Here is an 18,529-nt window from a genome sequence, read left to right as displayed (position 1 = left end):
GGTTGTTGTTTTTTGTTTGTTTTTATTATGCATTTTGTGTTTTCATATTGTGATTTTATGTTGTAACCGCCCTGAGACCTCCGGGTATAGGGCGGCATAAATTATTATTATTATTATTATTATTATTATTATTATTATTATTATTATTATTATTATACCAGCACATTTTGGGGGCAAAGGGCGGAAAGGGAAAGGCAGGCTTGAGCAATCGCCCCTCTCTCGGCACTTGGCTGCAGCAGTAGAAGCCGGCTGCCAGATGGATGGTTGGTTTTTAACTTTCTAGGGAAAGAAAGAAAGAAAGAAAGAAAGAAAGAAAGAAAGAAAGAAAGAAAGAGAGAGAGAGAGAGAGAGAGAGAGAAAGAAAGAAAGAAAGAAAGAAAGAAAGAAAGAAAGAAAGAAAGAAAGAAAGAAAGAAAGAAAGAAAGAAAGAAAGAAAGAGAAAGCGCCATTGGATACCTTCACGTGAGCCACCTGGGGGGGCGGTCTTTACCGGGAAGGGAGAGACAAAAATGCAGTGCTTCTCCGTGGGGGACTCCGGTAGTAGCAGAGTTTGCAGTGTGGCGTAGTGGTTAGAGTGTCGGGCTAGGACCTGGGAGACTAGGCTTCAGAGTCCCACTCAGCCAAGGTGTTCACTGGACCGGTCACTGTCTCTCGCCCGACCTACCGTTGTGAAGTACCATGTACACCATCTTGAGCTCCCTAGGGAAAAAGGTGGGATATGAACGCAATAAATAGAATAAAAAATCGTATTGCACTTTATTTCAACGGAATGTGCTTCAAATGACCGACGCTCCACGTGGGAATCAATAGCGCAAGTCTAGCTAGGCAGAGGCCTCGTGCGCCTCGAAGAGGGATCCCAGCCGAGCCAACGAGTCACTGGATTGTGCGCAAGCTGCAGCTGGTCTTGGCACGGGTTTACCTGCAATGGAGGGGCCCTTCCTTGAGGAGAGCTTCCTTCACCCCACTGAGCACTTCCTTCCGAGCAGCCTGAGCGGGATGGGGCCACCAGCTCCTTCCCCCCCACCCCTTCCCTCCGCTTTGCCTCCCTCAGTTGGCCCTTGGAAGGCACGTTGTTTGGGAGCGGAGCAGCCGTTTCATAAAAATTATAATGTTTTTATTTATACCCCACCCAGCCACTCTAGGAAGCTTCCTACACATACAAAAACACAATACAGAATCAAGCATTAAAAACTTCTGGTGGAAGGGCGTTCCACAGGGAGGGCGCCACTGCCAAGAAGACCCTCTGCCTGGTTCCCTGTAACTTCACTTCTCGCAGCGAGGGAACCGCCAGAAGGCCCTCACAGCTGGACCTCAGTGTCCCTTTAGTGAGAACTAGACATGCTCAAGGGCGGAAGTATCCTTTACTCAGGAGAGGAAACGTTACTCAGAGGAGTAATCAAGGAGGGAGTGAACACTCTTAATGATTTTTCCCCCCACACAAAATGTCTTCTTAAGGTTGGGAGGTTAGTTGTTCCAGGGTTTATGGCTAAATTAGCCGACAATATTAAGCACCTGCAAATCCATTCAGTGGGCTCTGCCTCCCAGGACGCAGGCAAAGGCTTAAACTGCTTGCTTCTTTCTCTGACGCCGAGCTTTGTAGGAGGTGAGGGTTAGGGAGACGCAACGCCACCCCACATCTTCATCCTAATTAATCTTAACTTGCCTTCGTGACAATTTGCTGAGTTCAGGTGAGTCCAGCTCTGGAAGCAACGCCGCTGATCGCCAAGTGCCGTCCTGTAAATATCAGTGCTTCTCCACCTTTCAAGTCCCTTCCACTTTCAGGATTCATGCACGTTTTTCTTTGCCCAAGAATTTACCTTCCAGTAGGGACCGTCGCCGGTGCCTCCTGGTCCAGATTCGTAGAAGAGGGACAGCCCAGACTCCTTGCCCTCCGCGGCTGAGCGCTGCAGCGACCTATTGAGGCAGAGCGAACCAAGCGAAGGCTGCAGAGGCGGGCGAAGTGGCCTCATCCCTTGCCAGGGGCGGCAAGACAAGCGGATCAGTGGGATAAAGGGCTAAGGATCCTGCTGAGGCGCGCTTATTGAATGGTTCCGCATTTGTGTCTATGGGTTCCCTGGTAGTTTGGGCCCGAAACCTAAGCAGAGATTTTCACGCAAGTGGGAGGAGCTCCGGGAGCTCCTGGGCCTGGGTGTGAGTTGCTGCAGCAGCGATTCCCTTTGAGGACGCCCCAACGCGCGGGATTTGGGTGTATAGTCCCTCTAAGAGGCGGCTTTACTTGGCTATGCAATCCTGTAGCAGCAAGTCCTGCCAAGATCACAGAGACTTACAACTGTCGAGGGTTTTATCTTTGCTTAATACTGTCCATTGAAATCAGTCGTATTTACGCAATAGCAATAGTAGTTAATCATTTTATATCTGTGCAACTCTTCTTCTCTTGTTTAGTATCCAAAGCACTTTACCTACACGATTTGTCACTTTCCCAGATGCAATTCTATGTACACATATTTGAGAGGAAAGGTCACTGGATTCAAATCCCACTTTCTTCCGATTAAACACATATAGATTTGTGTCTGCCTTTATGATTAAGAGTGAACTCTAAGTAAGTCTTCCCTCTTACATACGAGACACTTATATCCAAGCATAAAGTTGTACATATGCAACTTAAAGTTTTCTTTGACATGCTTTTGTTTTTTCTCCGTAAGTTATAAATTATGTAAAGTAAAAATAATTATGTATTACTTTGCTGTATCTTATACTGTATAGTTTATAAAGCCATCGGATGTCTTTATTATTCCAAATACGGACAGTGCGCGGAATTTTGCAATTTAATTGTGTGACTCGTGCACTAGGTTTTAATTAAAACAAACAAACGGGGAGGCATGCTATTTCCACCTCTTGCCTCACTTTCGAGGAAGCAGCTTAACGCATATAAACTGATTCTTCTTGGAAATCGAAATGGCAGTGAAATTCACGATGCTGTGTTATGAGTCTTCCACCGCCTCCAGCATTCGCCAGGCAAAAATGCAAAATAAAACTTTCAAGACCAGACGCAGAAGAGAAGCGGCGCAGAGAAGGGCAGCCTTTCGGGCCCCACAGTTCCCAAGGATATTTACCCAGGAATAAACTCGTGGCGTCTCGTTCCCAAATTAAGTGTTCGAGCCCCTGCTCACGAATTTGTGAGTAAGCCCGACTGAACGGAATGGGAGCTTTTCCGCACTTAGCACTGCGCCTTTAAGGGAGCTCGTTTGAACTCCTACTAAGAAACCTTTAAAAAGGAGAAGGCACGAGTACAGATTGCAAGATTAGCATACATGAACAATTGTTTATTGAAATATTCAGAATGCCTTTTAAAAAGAGAGAGAGAGAGAAGCAGCAGCAGCAAGAAGACATTTTTTAGCTGCCAGTTTGTTGCCTTAAAAAACATTTTGGAGATTAACCCCCGAGCAATCGCGTTTTCTAGGGAGGAGCAGAAAGGGGGAGGAAAGCGGTCAGGTGCACCCAGAGAAGGGGGCGGGGTCCCCCCGGGTTGATATGCGTGCAGCAAAGTGTCCTTTTTACACTTACAAGATTTTTGGGAAACCAATTATGGTGGTCACGGAGCTACTTTTTGTGTTTTCTTGGATACCTGTTAACACGTGGATCAAGGGCGGGGGGAGGGCTGGGATCTAACTGGAACAAAAAACTCGAATTGAATTTGTTGGAAAGTAAATCCTACACAGTTTAATGGGATTTACTTCCAAGTAGGCCTAAACCTGCAACCTTAAACATATTCAATTTAAATTATCTGAAGGATAATGCGCCATCTTGTATCCTGTTGGTGTTGTAATCACAGCGCTGAAGGCATGAAAGACCCTCCGACGCACAACGGCAGAATCACATCCTAATAGCTTGGGACAAGACAGACACGCAATATATTCTGCCTGTTGTATAAATAATAATACTTTGGAGCATGTGATCTTTAACACGTTGAATAGTCTGCGCTTTGCCCCAGCAGACAACGATTTCAAAGCCCCTCTGCGAAGGCAGTTTGTTCCGTGACAGACACACTGCTTTAAGATTTACCTGCATAAAAATGAGTGGGCATTTTAATATAAAGACTGCATTACTGTTATGCAGATAAAAACTGGTTTAAACAGCGAACAATTAATTCCTTATCTAAATACGCTTCTCAAAATACTAGCCGAACTACCAACAAAAATCGTTTCCCCCTCTATTTTTTCGTGTTTAGCTGCCAATTTTGATCCTAGAGTCATTAATTCATAATTGCAAGTAGGCTTCAAAAAATTGGAAAAGCTTTATGTTTACAAAATATATCCTTCAAGCTTTACAGGCGTCACGGGTGTTCCCTCGTCACCGGCTATTTCAACGTTCTCGTCTTATCATAAATGGTTAGCTTGTTCCAAATAACACTAAACATTAGTTTGCTTGTTTTTTAAAAAAGAGGGCACCCAACCCCTCAATATTCCACGATCTCTATGCTGGGAATAGCTCCGAGCTAAGAGGCTAAATTATAGTTGAGTCTACTACGATAATACATATGTTTACAGCTTGATGTACATCCCAGAGTAACTTATCTGGCGAAATCCCTTCTTCATTTCTCCTTCCATCTCTTCCCCCACCCCCAAATCAGATTTGCTACAGCAAACTGACCAAACTGGGATTAATTTTGTGGCTTGGACTTGCTTCCATAAATATTTAGGCAGAGAAAAAGGTTGGTTAAAGAAACATAGTTTACGCATGCATAATACTTCATATAATACCGCATTACAGTCGCTAAAGACAAGTTATCAACTGAAGTTTTACTCTAATATGTTGTGAACAGGACACATGAATGCGCATTCCAGCTTTCCACAGGAAACATATTCGAACATGACTGAAGGAAATCAAAGGCTTTGGCAAATTGATCGTTTTCAACTGCTCAAGCAGAATTAGGCTATAACATGACGTCAAGGGAAGTATAAACTATTATAATGGGGCGCTTGGGGAATTGGTTGAAGAATGAAAATTATTAAGGAGGATTTTAAAACATTTTATACCATAAATTAAAATCAACTGAATAATTATAGCGCATACGTCATATATGTTGATTTCTGGAGTGTGAGGGATAGAAAATAAATCCGAATATGGATTTTATATCTTAAATGTTACAGCAAGAGAAGATTGAAGTTATTTTTTTTTCCTCATGAAAACCTGTCCAAAATTCAATAATTATTTGCAAATTGGAAAGCAAATCTCTTTAGCATCCAATTAATTCCAGGTTGGTTTTTTTAAAAAAGATACAAAGCACCCATTGACAATCAATTTCAAGGTAGGCCACCTAAGGCCTTTCCTAAACAAGATACCGAATGAAAAGCTTTCCGAGGGAGGGAGATAAAACTATCTTGTTGAATGCCAATACTTCAGTTTCCCTCAATCTTCCTCATCCTATGAAAAGGCAATAAACTATGCGACAGATTCACTGTTTCAATTATACTTTTGATCCGAGGAAATGGGGCGGACAAGGGGAGGAGGCCGTGGTCCCTGTCATTGTGGCTGGAAAAGTAAACATCTTTACATTCTTTTCTTACACGAGAAGCCCACCCGCAGATCTTCGGAGGATAAGGAGAAGTGTCTCTAGGACTTGAGCCCGCAAACTATGGTTGGCGTTTTCTCCAATATTCCTGGACGCAACCATGGCAGGCTCTTGCTCAGGAGAAGTCCGAGGAACAGAGGTCAAGTAGAGACTTTTTGCTTGGCTTTTTGGAAAAAAAAATATTATTAGGCCCGGGGAAAATATAGAAGTTTATTGCACCTTTAAAACAATCAAAAGCATCCAATCAAGTAGTTTGGGACCCAGAAAGGAAAGCGGCGTCCAGGCGGCCGAGGATCAAACGAGGCCCGTCACTTGCGAGCGGAGGAAGGGCGCCGAGGCCGCGGGGAAGGTCGCCAGCGGGTAGGCGACGCTGCCGGAGACGGCGACCAGCGGCGGGGAGGCGTGCGCGGGAGGCGGCAGCGGGAAGCAGCCCAGCGCGCCGCCCGCCAGCGAGTTCTCATGGTACAAAATGGGCACGCGGACTATCCTTTGCGCCGCCGTGTGCGGGAGGTTGGCCGCCTCCAGGTCGGCCGCCAGCTGCCTCTTCCACTTGTTGCGGCGGTTCTGGAACCAGATCTTCACCTGCGTCTCGGTGAGGTGCAGCGAGGCGGCCAGGCCGGCCCGCTCCGAGCTGCTCAGGTAGCGCTTCACGTCGAAGGTGGACTCCAGCTGGAAGACCTGGCTCCGGCTGAAGACGGTGCGCGTCTTCTTCTTGCGCCCGCCGCCGCGCGCCTCGCCGCCCTCCGACTCCTCCGCGCGCTCCTCGTCCAGGCTGCTGCCCTGGCTGCCGCCACCGCCTTCCCGGGCGCCGCCGCCGCTGCACGCCAAGTCCTCGCTTTTCGCGCCGGGGCTCAGCTCCGCGGCCACTTTCTCGCAGCTGCCGCCTCCTCCTGCTGCTGCTGCCTCCTTCCCGGGAGATGCCTCCTCGGAGATCTCCGGAGAGTCTCTGTCGCTGGCTGAAAAAGGAGGAGAGGGTGAGCCAAGCAGGGACGGGTCAAGGACTGCAACGAAAGGATCCTGAGCTCTGACCTTCGGCCACCCCCCTCCAACAAGCCTTGCTCAAGTGCCATCGGTGCTGCCGATTAATTCGCCTCTTAATTCTTGTTTTCCTCTTTGCCGTGTTACAGGAGCCCGGGAGGAATTTGTGTTAACAGAGGGCTGAGACAGCCAGCCTCTCTGGGCAGACCCCAGCCCACACGCCCGCCCTCGGAGAAGCCTTCGAGATTCAAGCGCCAAGATCTGACGATCACGAGGCTCCCCGAAGCAATTTAAAATGCAGGGAAGGGGGCTGCGCGCCACAAGGCCCAACCCTGATACTACAACGAGTCGAGGTGTCTGTGTTTTTAGAAAATAGGCTGCAGAAAGCCAAATAATTTCCCCAATACCGTCGCTGCTTCTGGCACACCCCAAATCCTAGTCTCCTCTCGCGCAAAGTACCTTTTGCAATCCTCGATCTCTCCTCCTGAAGTTAAGCAAAGCCTTTGTTTGTGTTTGTTTTAGGGACAAAGCACCCAGCTCAGTTAAAGCTAAACATCTGGATTTAGCCAAGTTTCTTCTCGCTAATAGGCGACAAAGTGGTCTCTTCCAGCTAAGCCGAAGCGCTTTCCTCGGAAGCCGCTTCTCTTGTTTCCAAAACTTGCTTCCCAGAAAGGCGCTCCAGTGCTGCAGGCTGGGCCCGCGTTTTAGACTAGGCCGGAGGCCGAGCTGCCCTGGGGACCGAGGGAAGAGGGGGCTCCTTACGACTGGATGTATATATGCTAAGATGACCAGATTTTTTTCAATGAATCCGGGGACACTTTTCAGCTTCAATGGATTTTGTATGGGGACTGATTTGTAAATCCGAGGGAGAGCTATAGGTTGTAAAAACATTTCCCGTTTTCAGAAAATAAATGTTTTATGTCTCCAAAAGAAAGACCTGGCTGTAAAAACGAATCTTTCGCGAGAAATATTATTTCTCTCTCTCAAGAGGCCTTAATAATGTCTTAAGCAAATTCGTGTGACCCTCCAAGGATAGGACTGGCCCACCGACAGTGCCAGGGCCTGCGGTCGACGGGGCGACCAGGACAGAAGAGGCAGGAAGGAGTTGCACTTGGCGGGGTCCGCGGAGAGAGGTCGGCCGGCGACCCCCTCAGAACAGCGGAGAACAGGGCAGGAAAGGGGTTTCTTTTTAAATTTTTATTTTTATTTTTAAAGGGGGGCGTTTCGTCCAACTCTAGGGAATCGCAAGGGGGTTTGCTTGGGCCTCAATACGCTTCCAAGAGCCGCCTTCACTAGCCTTGAACCCGGTGGGGAGCTCCACGACCCCTGCCCCCTCCCCGCGAGCCTGTCCCTCTCAGAAGTGCCCTCGTGCAATCTGACGAGACACCCACTCCCGGGAACAGGGGTCGGCGTGATCTCCGTCCGCTGAGCCCGGGGGCCGGGAAGGGGAGCTGCGGCGACCCCGGACGGCGGCGGGCACTTACTTTCCGGACTGGCGCAGCCTATGAAAGCCACGTGCGCTCTTCTGTACCAGTCCACGGTGCTCTCCCGGAGCGGGTAGCCGCGCAGCCCCAGCCCGAAGCGGGAAGCCTGGCACGGGCAGCAGGCGAGCGAACAATGGCTGCCCGCGAAGCCTCCGCCGCGCGCCCGCCGCGCTTGGCGCTCGTCTTCGGCGCCGTCCGGCCGCTGCTCGTCCTGGGCTTTGGCGGCCAGCAAATTGGCGATGAAGAAGGAGGAGACGCGCGGGGGCGCCGAGGCGGGAGGCGCGCTGTCCGCGGCTTGGTCGGGCATCGCCGAAGGGGGGCGAGAGCCAGCGCGGCGGCCGGGCTCCGGGCTGCTGCTGCCGAGGCGAGGGGCGCCGCCCGCTCAGCTCACCGGGCGGGCCAGGCGAGGCGCCGTCGACGGAGTCCTCATCCGCGAGCGCAATGGGCCCTCATTTCCTGCCCGGGCAGCGCGAAGGGAAGCCCCCATCCGAGGCGCCGGGGCTGCGCCAAAACCGGCCCCGATCCCGCTGGGATGCGCCGGGCGGGCAGCCGGGATTCCTGCGCGCGGCTCAGGCGGGGAGCGCCCGGGAAGAGCCCGCCGGAGAGCGAGCGAGGGAGCGAGCGAGCGCGCAGCCCCGGGCTCGGCGCCTCGCCCTCGCCAGCCTCGTTATTTAGGTCAATTGGGGAGCAAATCAAAACGCAGAAAGCGAGACTCACTGGCCGCAACTCCGGGAGAGAGGAAGGAGGCCGGAATCCGGGACTCCCATTGGTCAGCCTGGAGGGAGAGGACAGACGGAGCAGCCAATCGCGTCCTCTGCCACGGAAGGATGCTGACGACCAGAAGGGCAGCCTGCGCGCGGCTGGCAAAGCTCCCCCTTTGCATTCCTTATTTGGACCTTCTCTCTCTCTCTCTCTCTCTCTCTCTCTCTCACTCACACACTCACACACACACACACACACACACACACACACACACAGGCTACCCGTGACCAGGGGAGACACCTCTCTCTGCTGCAACAAGAGTCTGCAAGAGCTCCAGCAAGCTTCCTTAGGTAGCTTTCTGCCAAGAGGCGCAGCAGCCCTTGGAACGCGGACGAGTGGCCAGGGCGGCCCAAGACATGGGGACACCAGAGGCGGACCCCCGAAGGGCGCCTCCTTGAGGGAAGATGGACATCAGGAACAAGGGGGAAGAAAGATCGACATGGGCATCTCCTGCCCCATGAATCGGGCCGCCCCAGGCACTCGCCTCACCTGGCCGCCTGGCGCCTGGCCGCCTCCGCCGCCTCTCCCCGCCTGCGGCTCCCCCAGCAGGGCGCATTCTTCGCGCGGAGAGATCTGCAGACAGGAATGAATGAAAGCCCATCGCGCGGCCCTGCGCCCAGGTCTCTAGCGCCCCAGGCTTCGGGGCCGCGTCCGTCTTCTGGAAGCGAGGCACTTCCCAGCGGAGAGAGGTCGAGGCGGCCCGAGGAGCACCCGGCCGCTTGGGGGCGCCGCGGAGGCGCGTTTCCCGGCAGGGGCAAGAGCCGCTCGGCTGCCGAGTCTCCTGCGCCACCAGGGAGCCAGCCACGGACTAGACCCGCGCGGCTCTCCGCTCCCCGGGGGCCGCCTTGGACCCACGCCCCTGAACTTGGCGCCCGCGCTTCGGCGGCCTTGGCTGGCTCGGGGCTCCTTGCGCAGGGAGCTCCCGCGGGCCAAGAGCGGCTACTGTCCGAGAGGCCTCCGGTTTGCCTCTCCAGGCCGGCCGGAACCTGGAGCCGGCACTACAGAGCTGCAGCAGCGCCTAAGCACAGAGGGTGCCGTCGGGCCAGGGCTGCAGCAGCCCTCGAGGCTCTCGATCCCAGGCTGGCCCGGAGCCGGCCGTGGCAAGGTGCCTCGAAGGAGCGGAGGAGCTCCATCGAGGTTCCCTGCCGACTTTCTCCCCAAGCTTCCTCGCGGGCCAGGCATCCCTTTCCATTGGCCCGCCTTCCGCACCTCCGGCTTGGCTTAGCGTAGACTCGGGCATTGCAAATGTAGTTGCAATGGAAATTATTGTTATTTATTAATTTTGCTAGTCGCTTTATCTTGCCTAGGGCAACCCAAAGCGACTACAACCAAATGGACAGTGTTCTGCAGATGCAGGCTCCCGAGGAGCCAGTAGGCACCGAGTGGGGCTTTCTCCTGGGCAGGCACGAGCTCGGGTTCTGCGCCTGGCAAATTGTTTGCAGCGTCAGTCCTCTTCTTGGTTTCCAACGCGCGCCTCGCGCCACAGTCTGGGAAAGTGAAAGCAGCGGCCGCGCTGCAGCGGAGGAACCGGGTTTGAGTCCCCCGTTACTTTCGTAGCAGCGTGTGAAGACGAGCCGAGAGGGGCAGAGAGTGGCCCTCTGGCCTGTAAAGGCGCTTCCCACGCTGCAGGAAAGACGCAGAAACGTTAAACAGTAGCTAGCTCACGCCACCGTGGGAGATAACATTGTGGCGAGCTATTATCAACTCGCGTGTGAACACTAACGTGAGAGCGTTACCAATAATAACAGCAATCAGCTGTATAAGATCACTAATACGCGCGCATTTATCAAGTTTGTTTTGCCAGCCTGGTGTGCAACGCAGCTACAAAAGGTGGCATGAAATCAAAATCAGAATATCACCCCTGTTTTTAACCCCACAAATATTTGGTTTAAGTAGTTTGTATACTTAGATTTCGTGTAATGTTAAGGTGGGTTTAGTTTACTGAATATTTCGATTTTTAATATGTGATATGGTGTGCATCTTGAGAGAGGCGGGGAGGGACGAAAGGGGGGAGAGAGGGGATTTTTTAAAAAATTGTTTTAAATATTTCAAAACCATAGGGGATGCTGGCATACAGAGAAACAAACATATCAGCGCATTTACTAATTCAGCTACTAGATGTAAGAACTCACTCTGATTCTCCTGCACATATATGTATAGGATGGGATTAGGGATGGTATAAATACTAGGCTACTCCTTTCCAAAAGAGGCTTAGCTCTTGGAAATAAATTATATCGAAACCAATGGGATTTATTTTCACCTAATATGTTTTGTCTCAGAGGCTAAAAAGAGTGATGTGTAGCCTAATTTTATGCATTTATATTTAAAAGTAACTCTATCTATTCAGCGGAACTTCTTCCCAGGTAATAATATTACTGCATTTGTGAGTATGGTGAAGCGACGGGAAAACACACTGGACTATCTGGTTTTAGAGGAGGGGATCCTTACTGGGAACATGGAAACAGATAATCGTCCCCTGACAGGAGCTCCATAAACTGACATTTCAGACCAAGGCTAAATATTGATACACATTCTGCCGTGTTTCGCTAAGCACACACCCCCCACGCTCCAATTTATTCCTTCAGGGTGGTTTCCCAGTTGCTATCTCAGAGAAAGTTAATTACGATGTTTCATAACCTATAACAATAAAATGTTTCATAACCTATAACAATAAAAATAATTTATTAGAATACAAAAATAAGTTGCCATATGTACATTCGCATGCCAAGTGATTTCCCCCTTTAGGAAACAAATATTGTTTCCGTTGCAGAATAATAGCAGCTGGTTTTTAAGCAGAAAGTGGCAAGAAAGTGGAGCTTTAAGCAGTTCTTTTGCAATTGGTTAAGAAAGAAAGCATCAGAGCAAAGACACATTCTGACCAGTACGTGTAATGTGTAGTTTGGCCTGGAGACGCTGAGCCTCGCTGCTGATTCAAAAGATTACCTAGGAAACAACAGACCCATTGTTGAATCTAAGATCAAATGCATCGTAATTGGGGAAACAATGTAACCTAAAATGACATTAGACTCGTAATTGCAAGACCTGAAATAGGAAGTGTTTATGAGGCAGAGCAGGTATGGAAGCAGCGGGAAGGACCTCTGCCCCCCGCTAAATGGGGGGAGTATTCACTGGACAAAGCAAGTTCCCAAGTAGGCAGATGAGGCAGCAGACAGAAGCAAATAAGGTGATGGATCTGAGAGAGGAGGACAGGATAAATGAGGGAAAACAAGGTGGATAAAAGCTAGCTTAGAAAAGGAGAAGGCAGGTGGGGTAAACTCTTCTGAAGTTAACACGGGGCTGAGTGAAGTTATTAGGGGCTGTGTGTCCAGCACCCAGAAAACCTGCACAGAGACAGGCAGCCTCTGATCTGTAGCTTCAAGAGCACAGCATGGATGCAATTGGTGGGAGTGCCTTTGTTGTCTGAAAAATAGGTCAAAAGGCAAGCCAAATAAAAGACAAAGGCATGGTGGAATGACATCAGCCACATGACAAAGACAGAAGCTCTCCTCTCTTCTCATTAGGCCTCAAAAGCCAGGGTCCATTATCTGGCCAGACCTAAAACTTCATTCACGGGGAGCACAAAATGCAAACAAAATATTGTTGTTACAGATCTGGGAGAACAGGGTTTGGGGTGCAAGGGCACCCATAACTGCTCGAGTTTGTATTTGAAGAAGTGTGCATGCGCATGAAAGCTTATACCTAGAACAAACTTAGTTGGTCTCTAAGGTGCTACGGGGCTAATTTTTAATTTGTTATTTTGATTGTGTCAGACCAACACGGCTACCTGCCTGATGCTAGAGTTCGTGAATGTTAGAAAAAAATAAAGCTGATTTTTGGAGTATTGAAGGGACGATGCCATGTCAGTGGAAAATTACGGGCTAAGTTCCCTTTCCAGGCCAGGGTCTCACCTGGGATAGAAGCCATTAAGCATAGCAAAAGGTGTTGATAGCCCACCAAAGGGAAATCCTTGTGCCTGTGCTAACTGAGGTTACTACAGGAAAATTGTCACCTTTTAAAACTAGGCTTGGAATAGCAGGGAGAATGGGGATGAGCAGACAGAAGAGGAGGAGTTGCTTGGAAAGAGTTTTCTGCGAAGGAGAGGCAGGACGTGGGGAGAACTCCATGCGGCAGACTGAAGGACAGGCACCATGAGTGCTGGCTGGAGACAAGCTAGGGCAAAAGCACAGAATGGCACATAGAAAGCCTTTGAATGCAGTGCTGGGCTGCTGTGAAGGACAAGCCCCTCTTGAGATGTGAATGCTGTAAGTTCTGCACTCCCTCCATCTGCACGCAGGTTGTTTATATGTGTTAATAAACCATATTTCTTAAAGACATGACAGTCTCCACCACATCTTCATTCCAAACGGAAACATGACAACCCTTGTAACATTATTTATCTTTCTAAGATACCATACATAAAGTAAATTTCTGCACAGATCAGAAGTATAACAAAATTGCATTCTGACAGAGGGCTCTCTAAAACCAACAGAGTGAGAGATTGAGTAAAACTACTTAGCACACAATGGCTTTTGAACAAAAAGTGGCTAAAATGAGACACCATTCTAGAAAGATAATTTATCTTTGTCAATAAAACTTTGGAAATCACATTCTTATTAAGTCACCTTTCTATTTTAGCTAAGTTAGAACATGACTGTCTGTTTGCCTGTAACAACATAGACAAATTTCTGTAGCAGCACCCAGAGCGTGGAATGTTCTTCCCTAGAAGATTAAGTGATCGCCAACTGCTGGGATCCCATTGTCATTTGAAATCCTTGCTTTTCTGCTGCTTCAGTTACAATGTTATTCTAAAGTTGCTCCTGCTGTTTACATGTTTGTTAATGTTTATTGCTGTTTATTGATATTGTAAATTATTTTAGAGATCATTTTATTTTTCTTGCTGGTTTTGTGTTGTTTTATTCCCTCCTCATTTGTAGGTGACAAATGGGTGTGGGGGGAAATTCTGCTAAAGTTTTAGGACGCCTTTGCCTTTGGTGGTGGTAGAGGAGTTTCTTATATATATTTTCTTCCTTTTAATTTATTTCCCTTGTTTCCCCCCATTGGGACAGCAGTAACAGTGCCGTTCTTTCTGGTGGCCAAAGTCTTGTGGTAGATATTTTCTTTTCTCCAGAGTGCTCCCAGAATTATACTCTCTCACAATGTAGTGTGATTCCAGGAGCACTCTGGGATGGAGAGAGCAGTGCCTGAAAGCAGGAAAATAAAGGTGACTGCTGCCACCACAAAAGGGAAGTGATTTTAACAGATTTCCATTTCACCCTTTATTGAACCTTCCACCACTTAGGAGCTGAAAGATCTATCAAAAGAACTTTCGGATGAGCACTAGTTCCTATATTTTATTGGCTTTGGGCATTGCAATTTTTGCAGTGGATTGTTGTTTAGTCGTTTAGTCGTGTCCGACTCTTCGTGACCCCATGGACCAGAGCACGCCAGGCACTCCTGTCTTCCACCGCCTCCCGCAGTTTGGTCAGGCTCATGTTTGTAGCTTCGAGAACACTATCCAACCATCTCATCCTCTGTCGTCCCCTTCTCCTTGTGCCCTCCATCTTTCCCAACATCAGGGTCTTTTCCAGGGAGTCTTCTCTTCTCATGAGGTGGCCAAAGTATTGGAGCCTCAACTTCACGATCTGTCCTTCCAGTGAGCACTCAGGTCTGATTTCCTTAAGAATGGATGCGTTTGATCTTCTTGCAGTCCATGGGACTCTCAAGAGTCTCCTCCAGCACCAGAATTCAAAAGCATCAATTCTTCGGCGATCAGCCTTCTTTATGGTCCAGCTCTCACTTCCATACATCACTACTGGGAAAACCATGGCTTTAACTATACGGACCTTTGTTGGTAAGGTGATGTCTCCACTTTTTAAGATGTTGTCTAGATTTGCCATCGCCTTTCTCCCAAGGAGCAGGCGTCTTTTAATTTCGTGACTGCTGTCACCATCTGCAGTGATCATGGAGCCCAAGAACATAAAATCTCTCACTGCCTCCATTTCTTCCCCTTCTATTTGCCAGGAGGTGATGGGACCAGTGGCCATGATCTTCGTTTTTTTGATGTTGAGCTTCAGACCATATTTTGCACTCTCCTCTTTCACCCTCATTAAAAGGTTCTTTAATTCCTCCTCACTTTCTGCCATCAAGGTTGTGTCATCTGCATATCTGAGGTTGTTGATATTTCTTCCGGCGATCTTAATTCCGGCTTGGGATTCATCCAGCCCAGCCTTTCGCATGATGAATTCTGCATATAAGTTAAATAAGCAGGGGGACAATATACAGCCTTGCCGTACTCCTTTCCCAATTTTGAGCCAATCAGTTGTTCCATATCCAGTTCTAACTGTAGCTTCTTGTCCCACATAGAGATTTCTCAGGAGACGGATGAGGTGATCAGGCACTCCCATTTCTTTAAGAACTTGCCATAGTTTGCTGTGGTCAACACAGTCAAAGGCTTTTGCATAGTCAATGAAGCAGAAGTAGATGTCTTTCTGGAACTCTCTAGCTTTCTCCATAATCCAGCGCATGTTTGCAATTTGGTCTCTGGTTCCTCTGCCTCTTCTAAATCCAGCTTGCACTTCTGGGAGTTCTCGGTCCACATACTGCTTTAAGCCTGCCTTGTAGAATTTTAAGCATAACCTTGCTAGCGTGTGAAATGAGTGCAATTGTGCGGTAGTTGGAGCATTCTTTGGCACTTCCCTTCTTTGGGATTGGGATGTAGACTGATCTTCTCCAATCCTCTGGCCACTGCTGAGTTTTCCAAATTTGCTGGCATATTGAGTGTAGCACCTTAACAGCATCATCTTTTAAAATTTTAAATAATTCAGCTGGAATATCATCACTTCCACTGGCCTTGTTATTAGCGATGCTTTCTAAGGCCCATTTGACTTCACTTTCCAGGATGTCTGGCTCAAGGTCAGCAACCACACTACCTGGGGTATACGAGACATCCATTTCTTTCTGGTATAGTTCCTCTGTGTATTCTTGCCACCTCTTCTTGATGTCTTCTGCTTCTGTTAGGTCCTTTCCGCTTTTGTCTTTTATTATGGAAATCTTTGTACAAAATGTTCCTTTCATATCTCCAATTTTCTTGAACAGATCTCTGGTTTTTCCCATTCTATTGTTTTCCTCTATTTCTTTGCATTGCTCGTTTAAGAAGGCCTTCTTGTCTCTCCTTGCTATTTTTTGGAAATCTGCATTCAATTTCCTGTATCTTTCACTATCTCCCTCGCATTTTGCTTGCCTTCTCTCCCCCACTATTTGTAAGGCCTCGTTGGACAGCCACTTTGCTTTCTTGCATTTCCTTTTCATTGGGATGGTTTTAGTTGCTGCCTCTTGTATAATGTTACGAGCCTCCATCCATAGTTCTTCAGGCACTCTGTCCACCAAATCTAAATCCTTAAACCTGTTCCTCACTTCCACTGTGTATTCATAAGGGATTTGACTTAGATTGTATCTTACCGGCCCAGTGGTTTTTCCTACTTTCTTCAGATTAAGCTTGAATTTTGCTATAAGAAGCTGATGATCTGAGCCACAGTCAGCTCCAGGTCTTGTTTTTGCTGACTGTATAGAGCTTCTCCATCTTTGGCTGCAGAGAATATAATCAATCTGATTTCGATGCTGCCCATCTGGTGATGTCCATGTGTAGAGTCGTCTCTTGTGTTGTTGGAAAAGAGTGTTTGTGATGACCAGCTTGTTCTCTTGACAGAACTCTATTAGCCTTTGCCCTGCTTCGTTTTGAACTCCAAGGCCAAACTTGCCAGTTGTTCCTTTTATCTCTTGACTCCCTACTTTAGCATTCCAATCCCCTATTATGAGCAGAACATCCTTCTTTGGTGTCACTTCTATAAGGTCTTGTAAGTCTTCATAGAATTGGTCAATTTCAGTTTCTTCAGCACCAGTAGTTGGTGCATAAACTTGGATTACTGTGATGTTAAAAGGTCTGCCTTGGATTCGTATCGAGATCATTCTATCATTTTTGAGATTGCATCCCAGTACAGCTTTCACCACTCTTTTGTTGACTATGAGGGCCACTCCATTTCTTTTACGGGTTTCTTGTCCACAGTAGTAGATATGATAGTCATCCGAACTGAATTCGCCCATTCCCGTCCATTTTAGTTCACTGATGCCCAAGATGTCAATATTTATTCTTGCCATCTCATTTTTGACCACATCCAACTTACCCAGGTTCATGGTTCTTACATTCCAGGTTCTTATGCAATATTTTTCTTTATAGCATTGGACTTTCCTTTCGCTTCCATGCATATCCGCAACTGAGCGTCCTTTCGGCTTTGGCCCAGCCGCTTCATCAGCTCTGGATCTACTTGTACTTGTCCTCCACTCTTCCCCAGTAGCATGTTGGACACCTTCCGACCTGAGGGGCTCATCTTCCAGTGTCATAACTTTTATATGCCTGTTGTCTTTGTCCATGGAGTTTTCTTGGCAGGGATACTGCAGTGGCTTGCCAGTTCCTGCTCCATTGCTAGTTCCTGCTCCATTGCAGTGGATAGCCAGATACAAATCAGAAAGAAAGAAAGAAAGAAAGAAAGAAAGAAAGAAAGAAAGAAAGAAAGAAAGAAAGACATGCCACTTATAAAATATTCCAAGATTGTGATTCCAATTATCATTCAGACCAGCCTTTAAAAATGGGTAAAACCAGTATCCATTATTATCCTCAGAGTCACCCATTTGGCCAATAAGTCCATTTTGGCCAAGCAACACCCACCTGTCCATCACCTGACATCACACAAATTCCAGCTGGGGCTTGCAAAGGAAAAAATCTCACTCTGGATTGTGGATTCAATTTACAATCAGCTGGAATCATATGATTTCAGGTGATTGACAGGTGGGTGGTATGAGTTTTTGGAGTGGGCTACCTATCTATCTGATTGTGATAGACAGGAAGCATGCTTTTGATACATAACACAAGCAGATAATAATAAATCTGCTTTTTTTTAGTGTGAGTCAGTAAGAGAGACCAGCGCCACAGAAGTCCCACATGCTGGTGAAAAACAGTTAAGCCACACTGAAGTAAGCTATCCCATCATTTTCTGCCCATCCATTCCCAGAACCAAATATCAAACAGAAACATGAAATGAAAAAGATGTGACGTGGTTTGCCAATATCAACCTAAAAAGAAAAAAGAAAATAAATTCTAATTTATTTGGCAGCTCAGAAAAAAAGGGAGAATTCTGAACAGGTAATGTGTAACACAGTGCCATCTTGAGGAGAATATCAGCATTGCAATTAGGAGCAACCCTTCTTCAGATACACAGTGCATGCACACGAAAGCTCATACCAAGAACTAACTTAGTTGGTCTTTAAGGTGCTACTGGAAGGAATTTTTTTTGTTTTGACTATGGCAGACCAACACGGCTACCTATCTGTAACTGGAACTATTCAAATAAATCAGTGGAGTCAGTTTATTTTTATTTAGATGGATGTTATGCCATATGTGCACATCAGTATCAAATACATTTTAAGGTCTTGCTTCTTTTATTTTATACAAATTCTCACACTTGATGTAATTAGCAGAACACTGGAATACAGCAAATTCTATACAAATATTAAATTAATTGCAAAGTAGTAAGTGTTGTGGGACAGTGTGAGCAAATCTGTGTTCAGTCCCATATACAGGCAGAAAGCACACTGGATGGCATTGGGCATGGAACACTGAATGGTTCCCCAAATACATTGATTGATTGATTTGATTTCTTCACCATAAGGCCCCAGCGTGGCATAAAACAGAAGAATATACAAATATACAAATATACAT

At 47.6% G+C, this 18,529-nt stretch overlaps 1 protein-coding gene across 1 annotated transcript; it reads right to left on the bottom strand.

Moving 5' to 3' along the window:
- Nucleotides 1-3,263: 3,263 nt before the first annotated feature.
- Nucleotides 3,264-8,892, bottom strand: HMX1 (H6 family homeobox 1). The gene is made up of 2 exons (XM_028744135.2): nucleotides 7,996-8,892; nucleotides 3,264-6,489 (listed from the first exon to the last, which is right to left on the bottom strand). The coding sequence occupies exons 1-2, from the start codon at nucleotides 8,300-8,302 to the stop codon at nucleotides 5,828-5,830; spliced, it is 969 nt and encodes a 322-aa protein (XP_028599968.2). The 5' UTR covers nucleotides 8,303-8,892; the 3' UTR covers nucleotides 3,264-5,827.
- Nucleotides 8,893-18,529: the final 9,637 nt, after the last annotated feature.

Source organism: Podarcis muralis, chromosome 9 (genome assembly GCF_964188315.1).
Source record: "Podarcis muralis chromosome 9, rPodMur119.hap1.1, whole genome shotgun sequence".
Classification (NCBI taxonomy): domain Eukaryota; kingdom Metazoa; phylum Chordata; class Lepidosauria; order Squamata; family Lacertidae; genus Podarcis; species Podarcis muralis.
Note: the sequence above shows the minus strand (reverse complement) of the source record. Positions and strands in the feature narration are given on the sequence as shown.